Source organism: Melanaphis sacchari, unplaced genomic scaffold (assembly GCF_002803265.2).
Source record: "Melanaphis sacchari strain LSU unplaced genomic scaffold, SCAv2.0 Contig41_pilon_pilon, whole genome shotgun sequence".
Classification (NCBI taxonomy): Eukaryota; Metazoa; Arthropoda; class Insecta; order Hemiptera; family Aphididae; genus Melanaphis; species Melanaphis sacchari.
This window is the reverse complement of record NW_020271269.1, coordinates 1274321-1294971: the sequence shown is the minus strand read 5'-3', so window position 1 is coordinate 1294971 and position 20651 is coordinate 1274321. Positions and strand designations below refer to the sequence as shown.

The window sequence follows — 20651 nt, the reverse complement described above, 5'->3', positions numbered from 1 at the left end:
GTAACAATAAACATGGATAGTATTTGTCCTTAACTTTTAGTTTCTTAAGTGTCCTTTTAATATTACCTTCAGTATCATTTCAATCGCAAAAATCACTGTGAACACGTTGTCGACTACGTCCAAATAGTTATTCCAATCCGAATCATCGTTAATCGGATCTTCAGCGGCTAACGCTACACTGCTCAATATGATAATCAGCATAATAAAAAAATCGAAATACCTCAAATTAACGATCCAATGGGCGGCTCTTCTAATACTATAAACATTGAAAACAACACGTAAGTTTATAAAAACGTAATAAAAAAAAAATTACAAAAGCTTATAAAATTACCCGTTGGTAGGTGACAGTAAAAACATTGACGAATACGGTAACATAGGTTTTGGACCTTCGTCTTCTTCTTCCTCTTCTACTTTGCTGTCAGGCTCGTCTGAATGATGTTTTCGGTGATGTCTGATAAGTGAAACACTTCGAATTATTTCATAAATTAATGTCAAAAACACTCATGAACATGGTTATCAAATGTTTTACCTGGAATTTTGGGATGGCGATGTTGGTATCATTTCCATTTTGGACGGGTCAGTACTCATCTGTAATGCTTCCATTTCTTTTTCGAGCTCTTGTTGTTGTTTCTGTACAATATATCAGCATAAATAATAGTTCTTATACATGTCCTTATCACTAACACTTACTTCTTTATCCTCTTCTTCTTGTTCTTCTTCGGCAGCTGTTAATTCTTGCGCGTTTGCTAAATTGTCAACGGCAATGGCCAAGAACACGTTTAACAGTGTATAGTTACCAAACAATACTAAGATAATGAAGTATAAAGCATATATCATCCCTCCGCCTTGAGCCTTGGATTGACTTCTAATGCCTTGGTACATGACTTCGTTCCAATCTTCACCGGTTAAAATCTAAGAGTTATATTAATAATATTGATAATAACAGAATTTATTATAACAACCATATAATGTAGTTTTTATACGATTGACTTACCTGAAATACGGTTAACAGAGCTATTGGAAATGTGTTGAAGTTTGTCGGAGGAGTTCCTTCCTCAAAATTAAACTGTCCACCGAACAACTGCATACCGAGCAGTGCAAATATCAGTATGAATAAGAACAGTAGGAAAAGCAACGATATGATTGATCTCATGGAGTTGAGTAACGATATCACGAGGTTCCTCAACGAAGACCAATACCTGAGACGAAATGATAAGGCATTATAAGGATGTGGTGTATTTGGCACAGGTTTAATAGTGATGTTCCTACAGACAACTTCGTAGAGTAATAACAAAGTATAAGAACATGATATTTACTTTGTCACTTTGAATATTCGTAATAACCGAAGTGCTCTCAGCACAGACAGACCGAAGGAACCACCTTTGACGGCTGACCAAACGACTTCGAATATAGAGCCCATGATTACAATGCAATCGAAACGGTTGAACGCGGAATCAAAGTATATTCGTATGCCAAGCGCGTACATCTTGATGAACATTTCGGCCATGAAGAGCATGAGGAATACGTACTCAGAATAAACTGTAATTTTTAAAATCGTAATAATTAATTAATATAACATATAAACTACGAAGAGTATAAATTAAAAAAAAAAAAAGCAGTAGTTTATTATAATAACACAAAGAAGAAAAAGTGTTAAATCAATGTTAAGTCTTACAGACAAAATTCGTTATGTATTCTGGTTGTTTGTGATGTTCAATGGCCACGAACACTGTATTAAAAAACACTAATACGATGACGAACCAATAGAACCATTGCGCTTTTACCATGCGTCTGATCCAAAACCTAAACCGTTTTTCTGCTCTCCACATGGAAGCACAAACGCCTTTTTTTCGCATTCGGTCTTTGAACGTTGGCGTGCGTGGGAAACCTGTGGATTAATAAGATTTGCTTTGAAAAAATATATTAAAATGCAACTGAGCTATGAATACTATTTTGTCTACCGATAAACTCGTTATAATAAAACATCAATGGCTAACTGGTAGCGGTTATATGTATTAGAAAGCATTTAGTTTAAGTAAATAATATTTTTATTATATTTATATATTAATAGTTATAAGATTGTCATTATTATTATTAATATATAATTATGATAATTAAGTCATTATTATTATTGTTAATAGATAAAAACATTGATAAGTGTTAAGAAAAAGCAAATAATATAAATAATAATAAAAAAAAAAACAATAACTTTTATTATGATATTAAGCATAATTACAATAGTAGCTTCAACAAAAATTTGCTCGTTATTCACACATTCAATATAGTTTATCAGTAAAAATAACTTCATAAAAATTATATGATATTCTGAAAAATTAAGTAGTTGACCATATAACCGCCGCAGGGAAATCAGCAACACCGTATAATAACTGTTATAATATACATTTATGTTTGAAACAAAGTGTATTTTTTGTCTACAAAATTTGTATTATTTACACAAGTTGTTTGTTTTATAATATTGTCTATAACTACTATATCTAAAAATTATTATCAACTGCCCACCCTTATACGCACACACGCACACAAACACACACGCCTCCAACATGCAAAAGTCAGTTTCTTCCGCAGTGTATAAAATCCTGGGCGTTTCTAAATAACACCCTCATCTCAATCAAAACGTTCTAGGCAAAACTCACGCTTAATATACGCCTCTTACGTGAAACAAAAAAAAAAAAAAACTGTACCTTTTTTGCCTTTACCAAGCACTGAAACATAACATTGAATATTTCGATAAAGTTTTAATAAGTTTTAGGTATACACTATAATTTAATATAATATAATAGAAACCGGGGACGTTTAGCCACCAACGGCATAATACAATAGAAACGCGGGGTTTATCATCCCCGGAATCCACGCCATATGCAATTGCCACGAATATAGAACAAGTGTATTTACCTTCATCGGCTTCTTCTTCCTCGCACTCCTCTTCGGATTCGGTGCTTTTACTTTTGCCCAAGGTTTTCAGTTTTTTCCTTTTTATGTCAGCTCTTCTTCTTGCTGTGATAAATTAGAAAATCACCGCATTATAATATTATGCGATATAATATTCGAGACAGAAACGAATAACATCTAAAAATTAACACTAACGTTATTTGGTATATCTTACCTTCGATTATATGTCTTCTCTCTTCATCTGTGGTCCGTTCTTCGGCCAGAATGACTTCTTCTATTATATCGAAATAAAATAAAATAAACACCAATGCATTAATTAATTTGCAGAAATGTTTACACGTTATGCACCATTTAAATACTGTACGCATTATGACGTCTACGGGGGTACAAACATTTCGAACTTAAGCCAATACTTACCGGCTTTGCATATCCAGTCTACATAACCATTGAGCTCGCGTTCCAGCTGTTGCTGTCGCCGTAGCTTCAAAAACGTTTGTCGATTTTCGACCTTTTCTCTTTCTTTAGCGAATTCTCTACAAAGCCAGGACACAAGGATTGGTATTACATGAACTACTATATAAAACTGCAGCTTACAATGTTAATTATATGATTGAGGTTTTAACTAAAATTTTAAAACAAAATAAAATGTACGTAGAGTCGTTAGAGGCTATAAATACGAGGTTTTACATTATAAAACGCATGTGCACGGGTTTTTCGTACTTCAACGCGTGTTTAAACCGTGGTAGTTGTTATTTTAGGCAAAATTAGGATGGGATATGTTTAAAAAAAAATGTATACACAATATATGCAATAATATTATACTTGGAACAGAAAATATAAAGTTCAAAAAGGTCAAATACGTATAGTACCGTTTACCCTTCACAAAATAATTACGCGCGTTTAGAACACGGTATTAATATAATACCTGCAGCCGTAATCCAGTTAATGTAAGTATTAAACATATCGATGTATTTTTTTTTCGTGCGCATCTTGTAATATTTAGCCTTCCGCTCTACGCGGGTTCTTTCGTTCGAAAACTCTCTGCAAGCGTATAAAAGCGTATGAAAACTTCGTAGGATAAAATATAGATACCGAGTATTTGTTTGTATTTATATTTGTCTATTTGTTTGTTTTTCCCGTAACATTTTATTATGTTTCAACGGTTATTTAGTTATCATATAATATACTAAGACAGAAATGAAACTTACCCGCTAAGCACACCAAGAACTAAATTGAGCATAAAAAATGAACCTAGAATAATAAGTGGTACAAAATATATCCAATTGAACGTTACGCCGTACGCATCGTTCATCTGAAATGACAATCATTAATAACGGTGATAATAATTACGTAATATACAAATATAACACATTTTTATTGACATAAATTTAAGCGAAATTTTCGATAAAAGATATAGCGTTTAATATTTTTAAATATATCGAGTAATATACTATAATATTATAATAAAATAATTTTTTAAATTGTTTTTATAGGTACATAATATCTAAAAACAGAATTTTTTACAAGTTTTGATTGGAAAATCGATACGAAAAAATACGAATCCTCATCATATTATTTGTGACTTAATAATTTTCAAAGTATTTTCGTTACATAGTTTTATTAAGAATTATGCGCTATACAAAAATCATTTTTTATTCTGCAATAATATAGGTAATTTTATAGTTGCTTTATTCAACGATAATAAAATTATTTTAATATAGTATAGCTTAAGAAGACGATACGTTATTTTTTTGTACTACACATATAACATACTAACATTTTATTATTTTCTATTTACTGAAGATTTATTTTAAAATTGAATATAAATAAATAATAAATGTTGAAAAATGAATGCCGTAAGGAACATTTTATCACAAATTATTAATAACATTAAAATTCTATCTATACTATGATATCTGAAATGTTGTCCCGTAGTTCAAAAACTAATTTCTATCGTAATATTATACTATTATGTGCGGTTGAATATATATTATTATTGTTTTCGTTATTTATTTGTTTATTTTGGTTTTTATGTTGTTCAACTAACCCAGTACAGAATGGTAGTCCACCCTTCCATGGTTATGCATTGGAAAACGGTGAGCATGGCGAGTCCGATGTTATCAAACGACGTGATCCCATAGTTGGGACCTACCCAGTTCTCTATGCACGTGGACGTCGTGTTATCACAGAAGTACGCGTTGTACGGTTTTTCTTCTGAGTCCGAGTCCGAGTTGCAAGGTGCTGGGTTCTGTCCCTCGATTTCCATCGCAACCAGATTATTCAACCTAACGTATCAACTCAAACATCTTATACAACTGTAGTTCAGTGAAAATAGTAGCTTGAATAGGTAGTATCGGAAATGCAAATGAATTGTATTATACATGTACGCAAATGTCTGGTAATACTAATAATATTATGTTATTGGTATATTAATATGCGTATAAATTCATTCGTGTTATTATTAAGTGTTAACATTATTGGTAAGTGACTGATCACTAAAAGTACACAACATCACATACAAGTGTTGTGTTGTATTCTCTTACAAACATACAACATAGCAAATTCATGTTCAGTAAAACCAATTTCATATAATTAACTTTAATATTATCTTTTAACAAAGTTTATCCACTGAAAAGTCTCTTTAACCTGTTATTCCTGTACTGTTTATTATAAAATAAGCTTATTGTTTAAATTCTAACAGATTGTTAAATAAAAAGTTATGTTAAAGAAAAAAAATGTTTTAATATTATAGTTAATTGACCTATGATCAGTACTTTATCTGCTGTGTTTTCTTGTTGGATTTTACGATATTTTAATTGAGAATTTTTTTTTTTTATTTAGTTGACCCGCGGCTACTAAGGCCATTGGGTTTTTTTAAGTAAGGTTGGTTCGGTAGGTTGTATTTTTTTACGATTGATACGGTTGATAGCAAACACGTGTATGTTTGGCAAGGTTTTTAACCACTATGATCCCGAATGGTCACCCATCCGAGAGCTAGTAGCTGTGGCCGTTACTTACTCCCAGTGGCATTCCGCAACTGGAAGCAGCCAACGCGCCACGCCAAGCCACTTAATTGAGAATTAAAAACATTATTTTATATTAATATTCATATATTTATAACTCGATTATAAATATTAAACTATCGTGTCAATTGACAAGAGAACTTAACAGATAAAATTCTTACCTTTATATGTTTGATCATTGGTCAATTCACTACAATATTTAAGTTAACAACATAAAATTGGTCATACTGATTTGCAAAATTTGATAAAAGTTTTATGTGGCGTCCTCTTAAATAAACATAAGGTTTATTAGTGGTTAATTATTTTAATTTTAAATAAACAAATATCTTAGATGCTATACGGTATATAGTAGGGATGACGGAAATACCGGTATACCATCTTTTTTAAAAAACTGTTAACTAATTTCGGTATTTTGGATATTCCGATATTTTCAATGTATTCGGTATTTCGATATTTTCCCTAAACAGTTTTTTTTTAAAATATGGTATATTTTTAAATATATTAACATTGTTAAATATTTACATTGTTATTTTTAAATTGTACAAAATGACTGATCATAATTATCTCTATCAACAAAATACGTTGAAGAAATTATATTTTTATCTATGCATTATAAATTTGTTTCAAAATAATATCTTATTTTTTTATAAATATATTAATAAATAAATAAAATCATATTAATGTTATTATATAATATTTTATTTAATAATAACTATAATTTATTATATTAATATTATTCATGATAAATAATAATATATGTTAGGTATATATTTCAATTTGTTATCGTAATTCATTATGTGGATATAAGGGAAAGGATTGCTCACTAGGGATGGAAGTTCCCCTTTGTAACACCAACATTCATACATAAAAAAAAGGTGATGTAACCTAAATTATTGAAAATACTAAATAATAATATAGCAAAATATTGATAATATTGGAATACTAATAATTCTGAAATATAGAGTATACTGAAAATGTCATAAACTGGTATTTTCGGTATACTCTATATTTCAGAATTATTAGTATTCCAGTATTATCAATATTTTGCTATACTATTATTTATACCAACTCATACCGGTACAAAATATCATACTGAAATATTGATGTAAAAATAACATACCGTCACCCCTAGTATATAGTATAATATACAACACGAGTACAAAGATTTACTCAGTTAAAATAATGGAGACATATCTCAACAATGATAATTAGGATAATTGTATGCTAATAACCATAATTAAAACATGAATCTATTAAACAAAACGATTTTGTAATATCTGGTGTACGTCACATTACTACCTAGAATAATACAATGATAAATAAAAAATGTGTATATCATTTTTTTTAAATATATTATTATATTATCATTCCACATAAAACGCATAAAAATAGTACTTCACATAATACACCTATAATATGTAAGAATACCGATAACATTAACACAACTATATTTACTATAATTGTCAACTTTAGGTTTAAAGTAAACCCTACAATGTTTCATTTATATTGCGCTGCTATTATAAAATATTATGTCAACTATTTATTTAATTTTAGATTTATTTGTGTAATATATTTCGAACATTTTTTTTTTTTTTTTTAGTAGTTGATAATTTCATAAAATATCCAAAATTATCATTTTTTGTTGAACTTATTTTTTTTTAGAATATTAAAAAATTACAAACAATTAATATTTGAAAATTACGTAAACGAATATAATAATGAAGTAATGTGATAATTCATAACATTAAACGGTAATAAGTGATAACTATCAAACCCAGGGGAATAGTAAGTTCCTACACGAGAGTAGCAGGTAAACAATTTCATATGTTAGTTCCTACACGGACATATGTAAGTTCCTATACGGTAAAAACCAGGTACGTATGTTAGTACCTACAAGGCGGAAAAAGGTACACATGTAAGTTCCTACACGGTAAAAACCAAGAAAAACCAGGTACGTATGTTAGTTCCTACACGGCGGAAAAAGGGTGTAAATATGCATATACGAATAAATATATGATGATTATATAATATAATATAATACAAATCGCATAACAATTTTCACAAATAAGTATATAATTATTAGATTTGTGACTATGCGTAATGCAATTTTTTTTATATTTTTTACTTTTCAAATTATATTATATTTAACCGTGAAAAATTAAAATGCATTATGCAATTTGTATTGTATATTGTATAATCATCATATATGTATTTATTCGTATATACATATTTACTCCTTTTTTTCACAGTGTAGGAACTAACATATGTACCTGGATATTACCGTGTAGGAACTTACATACATACCTTTTTCCGCTGTGTAGGAACTAACGCGTGTATTTTTTTTACCTGCTATTCGCGCGTAAGAAAATACGTTTTCTATGGGATGGGATCCTAAGTATATATATATATATTAGAGTGTTACCTAAACTCTGTGTCTCAGCTCTAAAGCCAACCAATATCATACTTAGTTCAATAAAATAAATAAATAATTTAAAATAGTTAAATAAATAAAACTAAATGGTAAATAGTGGGTCGTATTAAATTAATATAATTAAGGTTAATTTGAATACTATATAAGCGACATTGTTGATAATAAGAAAGTTAATGTCAGCCGATTAAAATGAAAGTATAATAAGTCATATTTTTTGAAAAATAATGAAAATGTATGCACTTACTTAAGGTTATTAAATAAATTAATTTTATGGTGAATTAAATTAAATAACATTCTACAATAGAAGGCATCATTTATAGTTTCATTTCAGAACTGAAAAAAAGGTCGAATGAGAATGATAATGCGGTGTAAGTTTGTGTTATAAATGCTTTAAAAAAAATCAAATAATAAAGACTAATAAAAACTATTCCAATTTCGAGCTTTCCTACATGACAACCTATTTAAATTTCAACAATTTGCCATATTTACAGTAAACTGACATATTTTTCTAGACAAAATAATATATATCTAAGTTATAATAATATTCAAAGTGAAATATAAATTTTTGTTTTATGAAAGTAGTGTAACACAAAACTCACTTAGATGCTATAAAAAGAAGGTTAAAATTAAATATTTGGTTGTGGACATTTTCTTTTGTTGGATTTTTGGTACAATGAAGTTAATTTCAATATTATAGGCATACATGCAGATTTATACGAATCATCAATGCTGAGGTATGTTTATTTTAGAATGGCTAAATACTGACTTACGCCACTTCTGTTCTAATCGGTTTATGTATTAAAATATTTAAATTATTTAAAATAATAGAAATAAAATCATACAAAACATTTTCATGGATGTTGAATTCAAATAGAATTTGTTTTTAAATTTATGTGATTGAATTTAAATTAATTTATATAAATTATTGAACACCATATGTCAGTCAGACACGATGAAATAATCTTATTTTAGAAACATATAGCTACGATTTAAGTTATTTAATAATTTAATAATATCTCTTTATTAAAATCAATAATTTATAGGTATTTTAAGTTAATTTTAATTTTCTATGGTAAATTTGTCAAGGTATAGTGTTAATTTTTTCTAAATACATTTAAGAATTGAATTTATTATGTTAATTTTTCGTATATTTTTTTTTAAATGTATATCAATCATAAAAATTTGATCTTTAACTTTGGTGATTGACATTACTTAGGTAATTTAATGTTAAACATTGTGATAATTAAGCTTGAAAGATATATTTTTTTTTTAGCAACATTCATTGAAACGAAAAATTGTGTAAGTTTAAAAGTAAAAATTTAAGTAATTTGATATAGTTGAATTAAGATGTTGCAACGAAATTAGTAGTGTAATTTAATTAACGATAAAAATCTACACAGCTTCTATAGACTGTGGCTGCATAAAAATAAGTAGGTACAGTTTTTAAATACATTATTCTACTTAAAAAATATTATTTTTTTTATATTACAATAATTTAAGATTATATAAAGCCTTTTTTTAATAAATAAAGGTTTAAATAAAAATCCGTGATTATTTTTTTTTTTAAACTGTACCATCTAAAATGCGCAATATAATACAATCATTTAAATACTACCTAACCAGACACTCTATTCATGTATATATATATATATACGCTTGTGCAAATAATCATTGATCGTATTAAATCATTTGTATGACCGTGGCTCAGAAAATGTAGCATTTTATTTCAATAAATTATAATTATAATTAAAAATTATTCGATAAAAATATGTAATTTATTAGTATAAATAATGAATTGTAGCAAATAAAAAAATAGAAGGATTTAAAAATATTTCAAAAATGTAATAATTTGATGACATAATTTAAGTTAACGGATATTATAAATACGGACAACTTTACTGTAATAAACGGTAGGTACTTAGGATTTTACGTTTTATACATTTAGTATATAATATATGTCGACATTTTGAAAGTACGAATATGCTTACAGTCTGTTTGCTTACAATATTAGAACCAATTTTTTCCCGCATAAATTATAAAAACAAATTATACTTAAATAGCATTTGGTCACATAAATAATTGATAGACAGTAATCGAATGAATATAAAAACAAAACGAAAAAAAAAAAAAAAAATTCAACGCTTAAAAACCTTAAAATAATATAGATGAAAAAAAAAATAAAAATTGAAATCGTTGAAAATTTACAAGTTCTGAGCCCCGGTCATGTTATTTAAACTGATTACGCACTTGTAGCAAGTCTTGTGCAACGCTCCGGAGTAAAATTCTAATCCAATGATTGCAAATATGATGATAGCAAATAACACCAATAAGCCAATCTGGAGTAGCGGTGCCATAGCTTTGATGATGGACTTCAGCACGACTTGCAGACCTATACGGGTAGACAAAAACATACAGGGGGTTTACGTCTTGTCGTCAAGACGGTCGGTCGCATCTAATATGCTAGTATGATAGTATAATAAAATTTCCCCAATAATAAGGTCGACGACAATTACTCGCGAGTACGTATTTTAATATGTAAGCTGTATATTACGATTCATTGTATGAGGTACAGTGTGATTTTTTCTAACCTAAAACAACAGTTGAGTCAGTACCACTTTTACTAGTTAATTACCATCGTATAGAGATACAATGGTAATAATATGTAAAACCAATAAAAGTTAAGGACGGGAAGAGTCGATCGGTGAAATCGATTCGCCAACTCTCGAGTCGGAAAAAATCACTACCGCACGCTGCACAAAGATCTATATTGGTGTATAGATGTTATATATTATAATATAGGTATATACGCGCGATGCATCGACGCGACCATTATTATTGGACGTTACCGTTCTACGGCCAAATTTTAATTTCAGTTTTTTTTTTTTTTTTTTCTATTTTTTTTTTTTCTCTGTTGACCTTCTGACTGACTCCGTGGGGTGGGGGGAAAAGAGATTTGCGAGGTTTTGGGCAAACCTCACTACATGTATTAGTTGTTTTCGCCGTGTGCGTGTATTTGCGGTGTACTCACTTGGAATTCCGGAGACCAATTTGAGCGGCCTCAATACCCGGATCGCTCGCAGCGTCCGAAGATCCATGTTTGCCGCTGACGGTATTTGTGTTATACATCTGTGGCAACAACACTTCTAATCACTACTCAGTGCGCTACCTACCCCAAAATAAACACGCAATCCGTTCTATTCATCTAGTTCTATGCGTCTATATGTATATAGTTAATAAATAATGTATCTGGACGTGTCTATATAATAATAATAATAATAATAATAATAATAATAATGATAATAATAATAATAATATATAATATCTGTTCGATATGGTCGTGCGCGATGGTCCCGAATACAAAATAATAATAATAATAATAAAAAAATTGTAATAATAGTAATAGTAATAATAATAATAATAATAATAATAATAATAATATGATATAGTATAATATAATATATATATATATATGATATATATATATAAAATATGTAATAATATATATAGGTAGTAATTAATAATAATAATAATAAATAAATAAATAAAACAAACCGGAATCTACGGATCGAAATACAAGATTATTTAAGATACGTTCAAATATAGCAAAAATAATGTCGGTTTATATATATATATATATAATATTTATGTATTACGCATTAATTTATTATTCCATGTTAATCATTGTAAGTTTTATGCCGGGAATATTTTCAAAAGTTCTAGGATAGGGCTGAGGTTGTGATGACAACGGTTTTAACGACGACACACGTATTAAATATAATATTATATAACATGGTTATGACATATTGCGTTCCCGTTTTCATTTTTTTTTTATACTCGCGGCGTTTCCTGATTTTGACCGATGTACAAAATATTGCAAACTGCCACTATAATAGACCAATAATTCTAAATTCGCCAACATTATCGTCCACTATATTCCAAATATATGTATGTATTAATATTATGCTCTTATAGCAGTATTGAAAATACAATAATATTAAAACATAAAAAATTAAATATACGATTTAAAACAAAAATAATCTACGATATTAATATTTATTATAATATATTATCTACGGTTGACTCGCTCAAGTCAACGATGACGTGCAGATTTCTAAAAGAAAATTATTTTATTTTTCGAGGTATATTATTAATCGTATAATATCAATATGTATTATTCATAATAAAACAAAAAAACAAAATATATATAATCGATCAACAGCTTTATACAAAATATATATATATATAAATAATAAAGACCCGTTGTTATTTCTATCTAGTTTTCTAATACACCTAATCGGATCTAAATGATGTATGAATACTGTTATAAATCTGTTCGAATCAAGCCGAATAATAATATATAATCCAACTACAAATCGATCAACTGTATCAACGGTAGTTCTACACGGGAATTTCTATCATCCAGCAAAAGTCCAAAAGAATAATATATATTATGTATATATGTAAATATATATAATATATGTATAAAAGTTCGCAAACCAACGGTTACGGTCTAATCCGATATTCGGAATATGTCTATACCAAATGCAATACGCCTACAAAAACGGGTTAAACAAATGGTTTTACTGAAAAATAATAGAACATTCGAGGATTTTTATTGTGTCAAAAATGCTTTCCTGTGATCCTGAGACATTTCGAGTGCCTTACTTGGGATTCTCGAAACCAGTTTCAAAGGCCTGAGCACCCGAAAGGACCTCAACATCCTCATGTCCAGCATGTTGGACTCCATGAATTCAGTCATTGACCTAGAAATCGGTAAACCCCTGAGTCCAATGTATCCCTAGCCGATTCAAAATTGTTTTGCTTAACATATACGTTTTGTTCTAATTTTTTTTTTTCTTAGATTTCGTGTCTATTTTTTAAGTATTTTTTTATTGTATATTAAAAATTGAAGTATTTTCATAATAAATTTGTGTACTCACCCTGTTACAACTACAAAAAAGTCCATAATGTTCCATATATTACGAAGATATGAGCCGCTGTGCAGTAAAAAACCTAAAGCTAATATTTTGAGAGTCGCTTCGACGCAAAAAATTGCTAGGAAAACGAGTTCGGTTGCCTCCTGAAATTATTACACCGAACAATTTTGTTTTAATAAAGCAGAAAAATATAACCAAAAACCAAAAATCGTTTTAAAATGTATTTAATATGTACGATAACACTCGGGTGATTTACCAAAGTCTTAGCAAGTACAGTCTTGTCTCCCCTGGGCAGATGTTCCTCCAGAGCCAACACCACGCAGTTGGCTATGATGGTTAACAGCACCGCATATTCGAACGGAGTGAGAAATAATTGAATTAAGAAAAATGCAATAACAATGTCGTATACACTAATATAAAGCAAGAGAAAAAATATATTATCAGTAAAAATTTAAAATCTTTTTTTTTTTTTATCTAGATCTTGATTTAGCATTTGTTATAAACTCAAAATACGTTTATAATAATTAATAAAGTGTTAAAATAAAATCATAAACGTATACAAGATGAGAAACCATAACCAAACTACAACACTGGAAAAATGTTATATGTATATTGTGATGATGTCAAAATATTAATCTTGAATATTGTATATTAGGTACGTTTTAAGGCCTCATAAGAAATTTACAGTGACGTTCAGACAAAGAAAGAGGGAAATCGGGAAAAAAAATGAAAGAGACTACATAATTATTTCCGTTAAAAACTAGTCGCGTCGTGGTTTAGCAAAACTTGCACACGTGAGAGAAACCAATTCAATTAGATTTTATATTATGCTTTGCATAGTTTTTATTAGGGCGTATTATTTAAATGTTCAGTATACTATCTATTTAAAATTTAATATGATTAAATATTACATATACACTATTCAATATAGAACAGATTAAACGATGACGTATACAAATATTTGATGGTCATATGCTAAGTCGCATCTAGGGCTGGTGACAAGCTTATAGAATTATAGTTAAATACGATTAAAAATATTTAATATTTATTATAAATTATTATAGCTATAAATGGTGACATATCGAATTCGAAAATATTATCAAAAGCAAAGCATTTTCACTAAGTATATTATCTACTATATGAAAACTAAGGGTTAAGGCCCTTAAATACTTAGAAAACTTCAATAAATGGGATTTAATAAAAACAATTTTTTAGTTAAAACTTTATTATTATAGTTTTATCAACCTTGCAAAGGTCGTACGTCGATCGTACTGTGTTATGATTTTTAACACCGTTTTTTTCTCAGTGACTTACAATGTCAGTCGAATGACATAAGTGTGGACAACATAAGGTTTTCAGATGTTTAGATATTATATTAAATAATTGGGCGTTTCAAAAGGATATGGCCATTCGATGATGAACCTGGTGTACCGGCGGACGGGGTTGTCGGTGCTGAACAGGAACAAGGACGACGGCCCAGGGGGCGCGTCCGCCTGCTGATGGTGGTGATGGTGGTGATGGTGGTGGGACCGCGGCCTCCCCATGCCGGCGGATGTTCCCGCCGACCCGATGCAGTCACGTCCCGCGGCCGCAGCGACTTCCTTCTCCGTCGCCAACCTATATAAACGGTAAATACGACTCAAATAAGTATATGGATTCATATTTATATATTATATCAAATACATTGCGTAAGAGTGATCACACTAATCATAAGTAAATATGTAAATAAACGTTTACAATAAAAAATATAAAATTTATATATTTTATCTTATAAATTAGGTAATAGGTATAGTAATATTATCTTGGGTATGTAAAAATTGTTCATAATAATATAACAATTTACAAACAATAGGTAGGTTTAATTTGAAAATACAATTGTTGTTGATCGAGTCGTTGAAAAATTCTTGAACATAGTTATAAACAAAATATAAACTGGCGAAGATTACCTATTATCGAGCTTATTATTTTAATACAAACTAATAACACATGTTTTTCAGCACGCATTTTGTGTATACTGTATAGTAAATAATTGCTTTCATATAAGATATTTTAGACAATGAATAAAATCAAATGTGTATATAATCGATAGATTATATTTTCTTTAAGCGATAAAAATAATTGAACAAAACCCATTAAGAACTATAGCAGTTTATTTTCATAAAACGTAGAGTTTTGGCGGTTAAACGGAGAGAAATCGATACTCCCTATTGCATTAAATCTGCAAAAGCTTTGTAATACTCGTATCTATTATACCTATTATAATACTGAAAATTTATTTCAATTTTCAATAATAGATTTACCCGCAAAGAATGAAGTAAAAATTGCAAATTAAAAAAACAATTGTGACTTACAAATTCCACTCAATATAAAAAATTAAATGTACACTAACTGTCTACCTCATTATTATTTGAAAAATTAATTCATTATGTTTGCTAACTCTCTCTAAATTTCTTTTTTTCTCTGTCACATATAAAAGATTATATTATAATGTCCAATGCCCGATATTCTTAAACTTAACGACTTTAAAGATAACTTGATAAGACAGGTATTTCATTTTTCTTTTATAGTGCTAAATAAAACCTAACCTTATGACATTTAATCTGATTCTTCTTTCGGTGGTACTTATTATGTATTGCAATATAACATAATAATAAATAATATTAATAATCTATAATATATAATATATTATATATAGTCATATAGTCTATATATTATGATGTTTTTATTTTAATTGCCTCAGTTAGTTAAACTCTTATCTTTGTATTAAAAATATTTTTAATAAAAATAAACAATTAGACAACATTAAAAATATTTTTTTCTATTGGGGTTTTTTACTTAGTCATTTTGTATAAACTTTCAATTTTACAAAATTAATATAAACATAACTTTTTTGTACCTCCACGGATACTAGTACAATATATTATTATTTAGATACTTTCATTTTATTTTGAATCATGCTTCATATATATATATATATATATATATATAATGTAATATAATGATTATGCCTTATTGCCCTATATTAATGTTTTTCCCTAGTATATAGATATATTGTGTAATACAAGTATTCATATATTACCATTTTTAGTTTTATTATATGTTGTTTTCTTTTTTTTATTTTTTTTTCTTAGTCGTAAGTAATTTATTATTTAATGGTAAATTGGAAAAATATATTTTACATTGCAGTTAATAAATTTATAAATTAATTTTATTTATATTTGATCAGATTTTATTCTGATGATCGCACTAGGTATATATCGTGAATTTATTATTTTTAGACATCAAGTGCAGTATTTAATTAAGTTTCATATTAATTCCATATATTTTGATTATTTTAGAAAATATTCCTCATCTTTTACATTTTGTATTTATGTATAAGTTTATTCTACGGCGACCATGATTAATTCAGGAAAAAAGTGTTCAAAATTATATGAATTGAAAAGGGGAGAATTTAGCGAGACCTTTTAAATAAAATCGCTCGTCAAAAATAGATTAACATGGGAATAAAATTAGAGCTGAAGCGATCATATTGAATACATACTATATACTATGGTCTAAATTTTTATTATATATCTATGCATAACATTTATGATATATTTATATTCACATTGTCTCATTACGTATAGTTACGTATGTTTAATCTATTGTTTTTGGTAACAAATTCAATGAATTTTCAACTCTGATAGTAGATTGGTGTGGGAAATAAGTCACATGGACATTGAATGCAAAGTGTTTATACAATTACCCGACTATTAATAGTCGTACAGATTATAATATTGATTACCTTAAACAAATATTTGAGTGACAATATAGTTAACGTGCAGGCGATTATGTAATTTCAATTATATTGTTTTGTTTAAATACGTATTATATTATAATATACTCATTACATGTCCTATAATTTTTCTGGTGTAACAATTTCAATATAACCTTTTTTTTTTTTATATATCATTAAGCTTTTTTCTCAGTAATCATGAATTTTTTTATAGCACCCTAATGAACGTGACATCTTTATTTTCTGAGATAATAATTATGATTATAACTTACAAGTGAGTATACAGAGTGTCCGATAGTGTTTGAGATGGGGTTTTCGGAATGTGAAAATGAAGTTTGCATAATCCTTCTACTTGAAAAAGGACAGGCATTTCGCGATATTCTGTATGCACATGTACTTATTAATAACGTATACACATACACGAGTAAGTGTATGTGAATGGTATTCATTTAAAAATGCAAGTTTTATCACGTAGTTTAAAAGCTGAATAGTTCATAAGTTATCAACGTGACTCATAATCAACTTTATTTCACGATGCTCCGAAAGATATTAAACACGGTTCATTTCAAAGAGATAAAAAAATTGTTTGTACTTAAAGCAAGTAGACGTTACAGAATTTATACAAGCATTATATGTTATCCTCAAATCTCTATTCAAACATTACATCTATGCAGATTGTCTATACGCTTATGAAAATAAAAAACTATTTAATCAAGTACAATCAAGTAATAATACTTAAGTGAAACAACATGATACATCTCATTTAAAAGAAACTGGATTGAAAGCGATTCGATACAAATGGATAATAATGCAAAATTTAATAGCATAATTTATTAAGTATAATATACCTACATAGCATGTTTTAGTGTGATTTTATTCAATTTATAATAATAATGTATCATAATTCATTAAACTTAGAATTACATTTATTAATCACGTTTCGTCACGAGTAATTATAAAAAATCAACGGTAATATAACGAATTTTGAAAAGAGTATTTAAATAACAACAAAATAATCCTCGCCTAAGTAATGTGGCAATAAATTATATTAAAAAAATAAATACTTAAGCTCCTACATTACAGTACTTATTCACAGTAACGACTAACAGAGACTAACAGATAACTAGTAACACTTTTTCATTTAGAAATTAATTTAATACAGTTTAATTTTGTGAATCAATTTACTTAACAGACAGTTACACATTTAGAAATCATAACAAGTTTAATGCAGTTAGTCGTCATTTTATACAGAACATTACGATATATGAATTAAAAAAAAATACGAGTTCTAATAAAATATCTACATTTAAATTCAAAACTTTCCATTTCCAACCAATTAACTATGATATCTGAATAATGGTAAGTAATAAATATAACAGGACTATCAAAACTTTCGTCGTGAACGTCCTACACAGTCAAGAATTGTTAGATGACCAAAAAACTGCAGTGTTTTCTGCGAGGATATTTAATCTCTCAGTACAGGAATCGCAAACGATCGTTATAGATCAGAGATAAATTGTTTTAACAAGGATGGTCCACATATTTAAAATGAATATTATAAACATATATATATATATATATATATTATGTTATATGGCGTATACGTATATACTATATATAATAAAGAACCACAAAAGAGTATGGAAAATTACTTATAAATTGATATGTGTGCATAGTTTTCTTTTTATTTATTATATTAAGACTAAACTGACAGATATATGAAATTATTATACATTGTATGTATTGTATAACTGTGGTATGTTTGTATTATACACTATAACAGTATCGTTTAGGTATAAATAGTATAATTAATAAAAAAAAAGCGTCAAGGGCCAGGTGCAAAACACGTCTAGGTGTAGTATAATTTTGTATGTCGATGCGTTATGTAAATGATTAATATTTAAAAATAACTACACGCAAAAAAAATCCAACAAAAAACGTATTTGTCATGTAAATACAAAAACTTAAATTTTTTTTTTTTTTTGTGGCATTTGTATAAAAATTTCAAAGTGTCAAAGTATGTCTAATGTTCAAAATGAATATATGAAATATTACAATTTGTCGTAGAATTTTCTGAACCGACGATAAAAATACATAATTATTATGATATAGTTTTAAGATCAATGTTTTTTTTTTTAAACCATTCGAATAAGTCTAATGAAACTTAGGTAAACTGTATTTATTTTTATTTTTTTAAATATTAATCGTACGTATTTTTTTTTTTTTTTTTTTAAAGTGCACAATTTTAATCATTATATATTGCAAACAAATCCTCGCCGTATTAATAACACAATCGTCCTGCACAGAGCAAGACCGCGGATCGGCAGATCGGCCGGTCGTGCTGCTGCGCCACAAAACGCTAGCTGGCGCGTTGCTTGTGCCGGTGGAGAAGGTGACGGCGGCGATGGCGAAGTCGGCGGGACCAGCAAAACGCCATATAGCGATCGATGCGCTACGCTCCGCGGCGGTGCCTCAGCTCGCGCGGCGTCTGTGACGTCACTGTTCGCCGAGTCACGGGTTGTTGTTACGTCACGGACCATAAACCCGTCCCACTAACCAACTTCGAGTCGATACGCCGTCCCCCGGCCCACCGACACCGGCGAAAGGGAGAGTCTCCGCTACTGTCACGTTGCCGGTCCGCGCGCGCGTCGCTCTGGCTGATTTTTTTTGCGCACACACACCTTTGAATGGCCCGGCGGCGGCGGCGGCGGCGGCGGCGGCGAGCTCGTAGTCGTCGTACTCTTTTGCCCGTAACCGCTGCCGCCGCCGCTTTTCCGGTAACAACCGTTACTACTTGACCTTTTTCCGCGTTACGTCAATACGCGTGCGGCGAGCAAAGAGTGAAAAAGAAAAGAAATCGCGCGCGCCGCACTTTATTAAACACCGGGTCGCGCGCGCGCACACACCAACACGCACACACACACACACACACACACACATCACCACCACTAACTCATATAGTCATATAATACTAGTCATTACTATTATGTGTAACACTATATCATGTAGCTACTTCTGAACATTATAATCAAGGCTGGGCTGAAATACCTATACATGCATTTGAGATACGTAACTGAGTTACATTTTGTAATTTGTCTCTTGTATTTAGTTACGTTACATCGGGAGTGACTTGTAACTAATAGACGCAAAGGTTTCTTTGATGTTATGTATACATTTTTTTGTAATTTAATTATTTTAATTTTTTAGTTGTTTTTTTTTACATATTTTATTTTATTTTTTTTATTTTTTTTTTTTATTTTTCAGTGCTGAAAGGGTTAAGATATTAAATAAGTTATTGATATTGTTGAAAATCTATTGCATATATGATAATGGTATAATATGCACTATTTTTTTTTTTTTTAATGCACTGGTCGAAAGATTGATTTTATTTACTGAGTTTGTAATTTTGCATAAAAGTTAATGTTTATCTAATAATAGTATTCAAAAAAAAAAAAAAAACCATGTACTCCTCAAAAAAAAAATTATAATTATTATCAAATTCTGTGTTTTAAATATTTTAAGCTATTTATACTATTATTGTCTATGATTTAATTCTTTCATTTATTAATATTAAA

At 28.9% G+C, this 20651-nt stretch overlaps 1 protein-coding gene across 1 annotated transcript in view; it reads right to left on the bottom strand.

Moving 5' to 3' along the window:
• LOC112597460 (voltage-dependent calcium channel type A subunit alpha-1) overlaps nt 1-20651 on the bottom strand; it is a 219855-nt gene that overhangs the window by 31027 nt on the left and 168177 nt on the right. The window contains 18 exon segments of the mRNA XM_025343518.1: nt 67-256; nt 332-466; nt 530-630; nt 691-912; nt 995-1199; nt 1317-1539; nt 1676-1888; nt 2703-2723; nt 2914-3015; nt 3125-3184; nt 3328-3443; nt 4119-4222; nt 4958-5195; nt 10612-10753; nt 13030-13127; nt 13305-13444; nt 13558-13663; nt 14706-14918. Coding sequence (XP_025199303.1) covers nt 67-256; nt 332-466; nt 530-630; nt 691-912; nt 995-1199; nt 1317-1539; nt 1676-1888; nt 2703-2723; nt 2914-3015; nt 3125-3184; nt 3328-3443; nt 4119-4222; nt 4958-5195; nt 10612-10753; nt 13030-13127; nt 13305-13444; nt 13558-13663; nt 14706-14918 — 2629 coding nt within the window.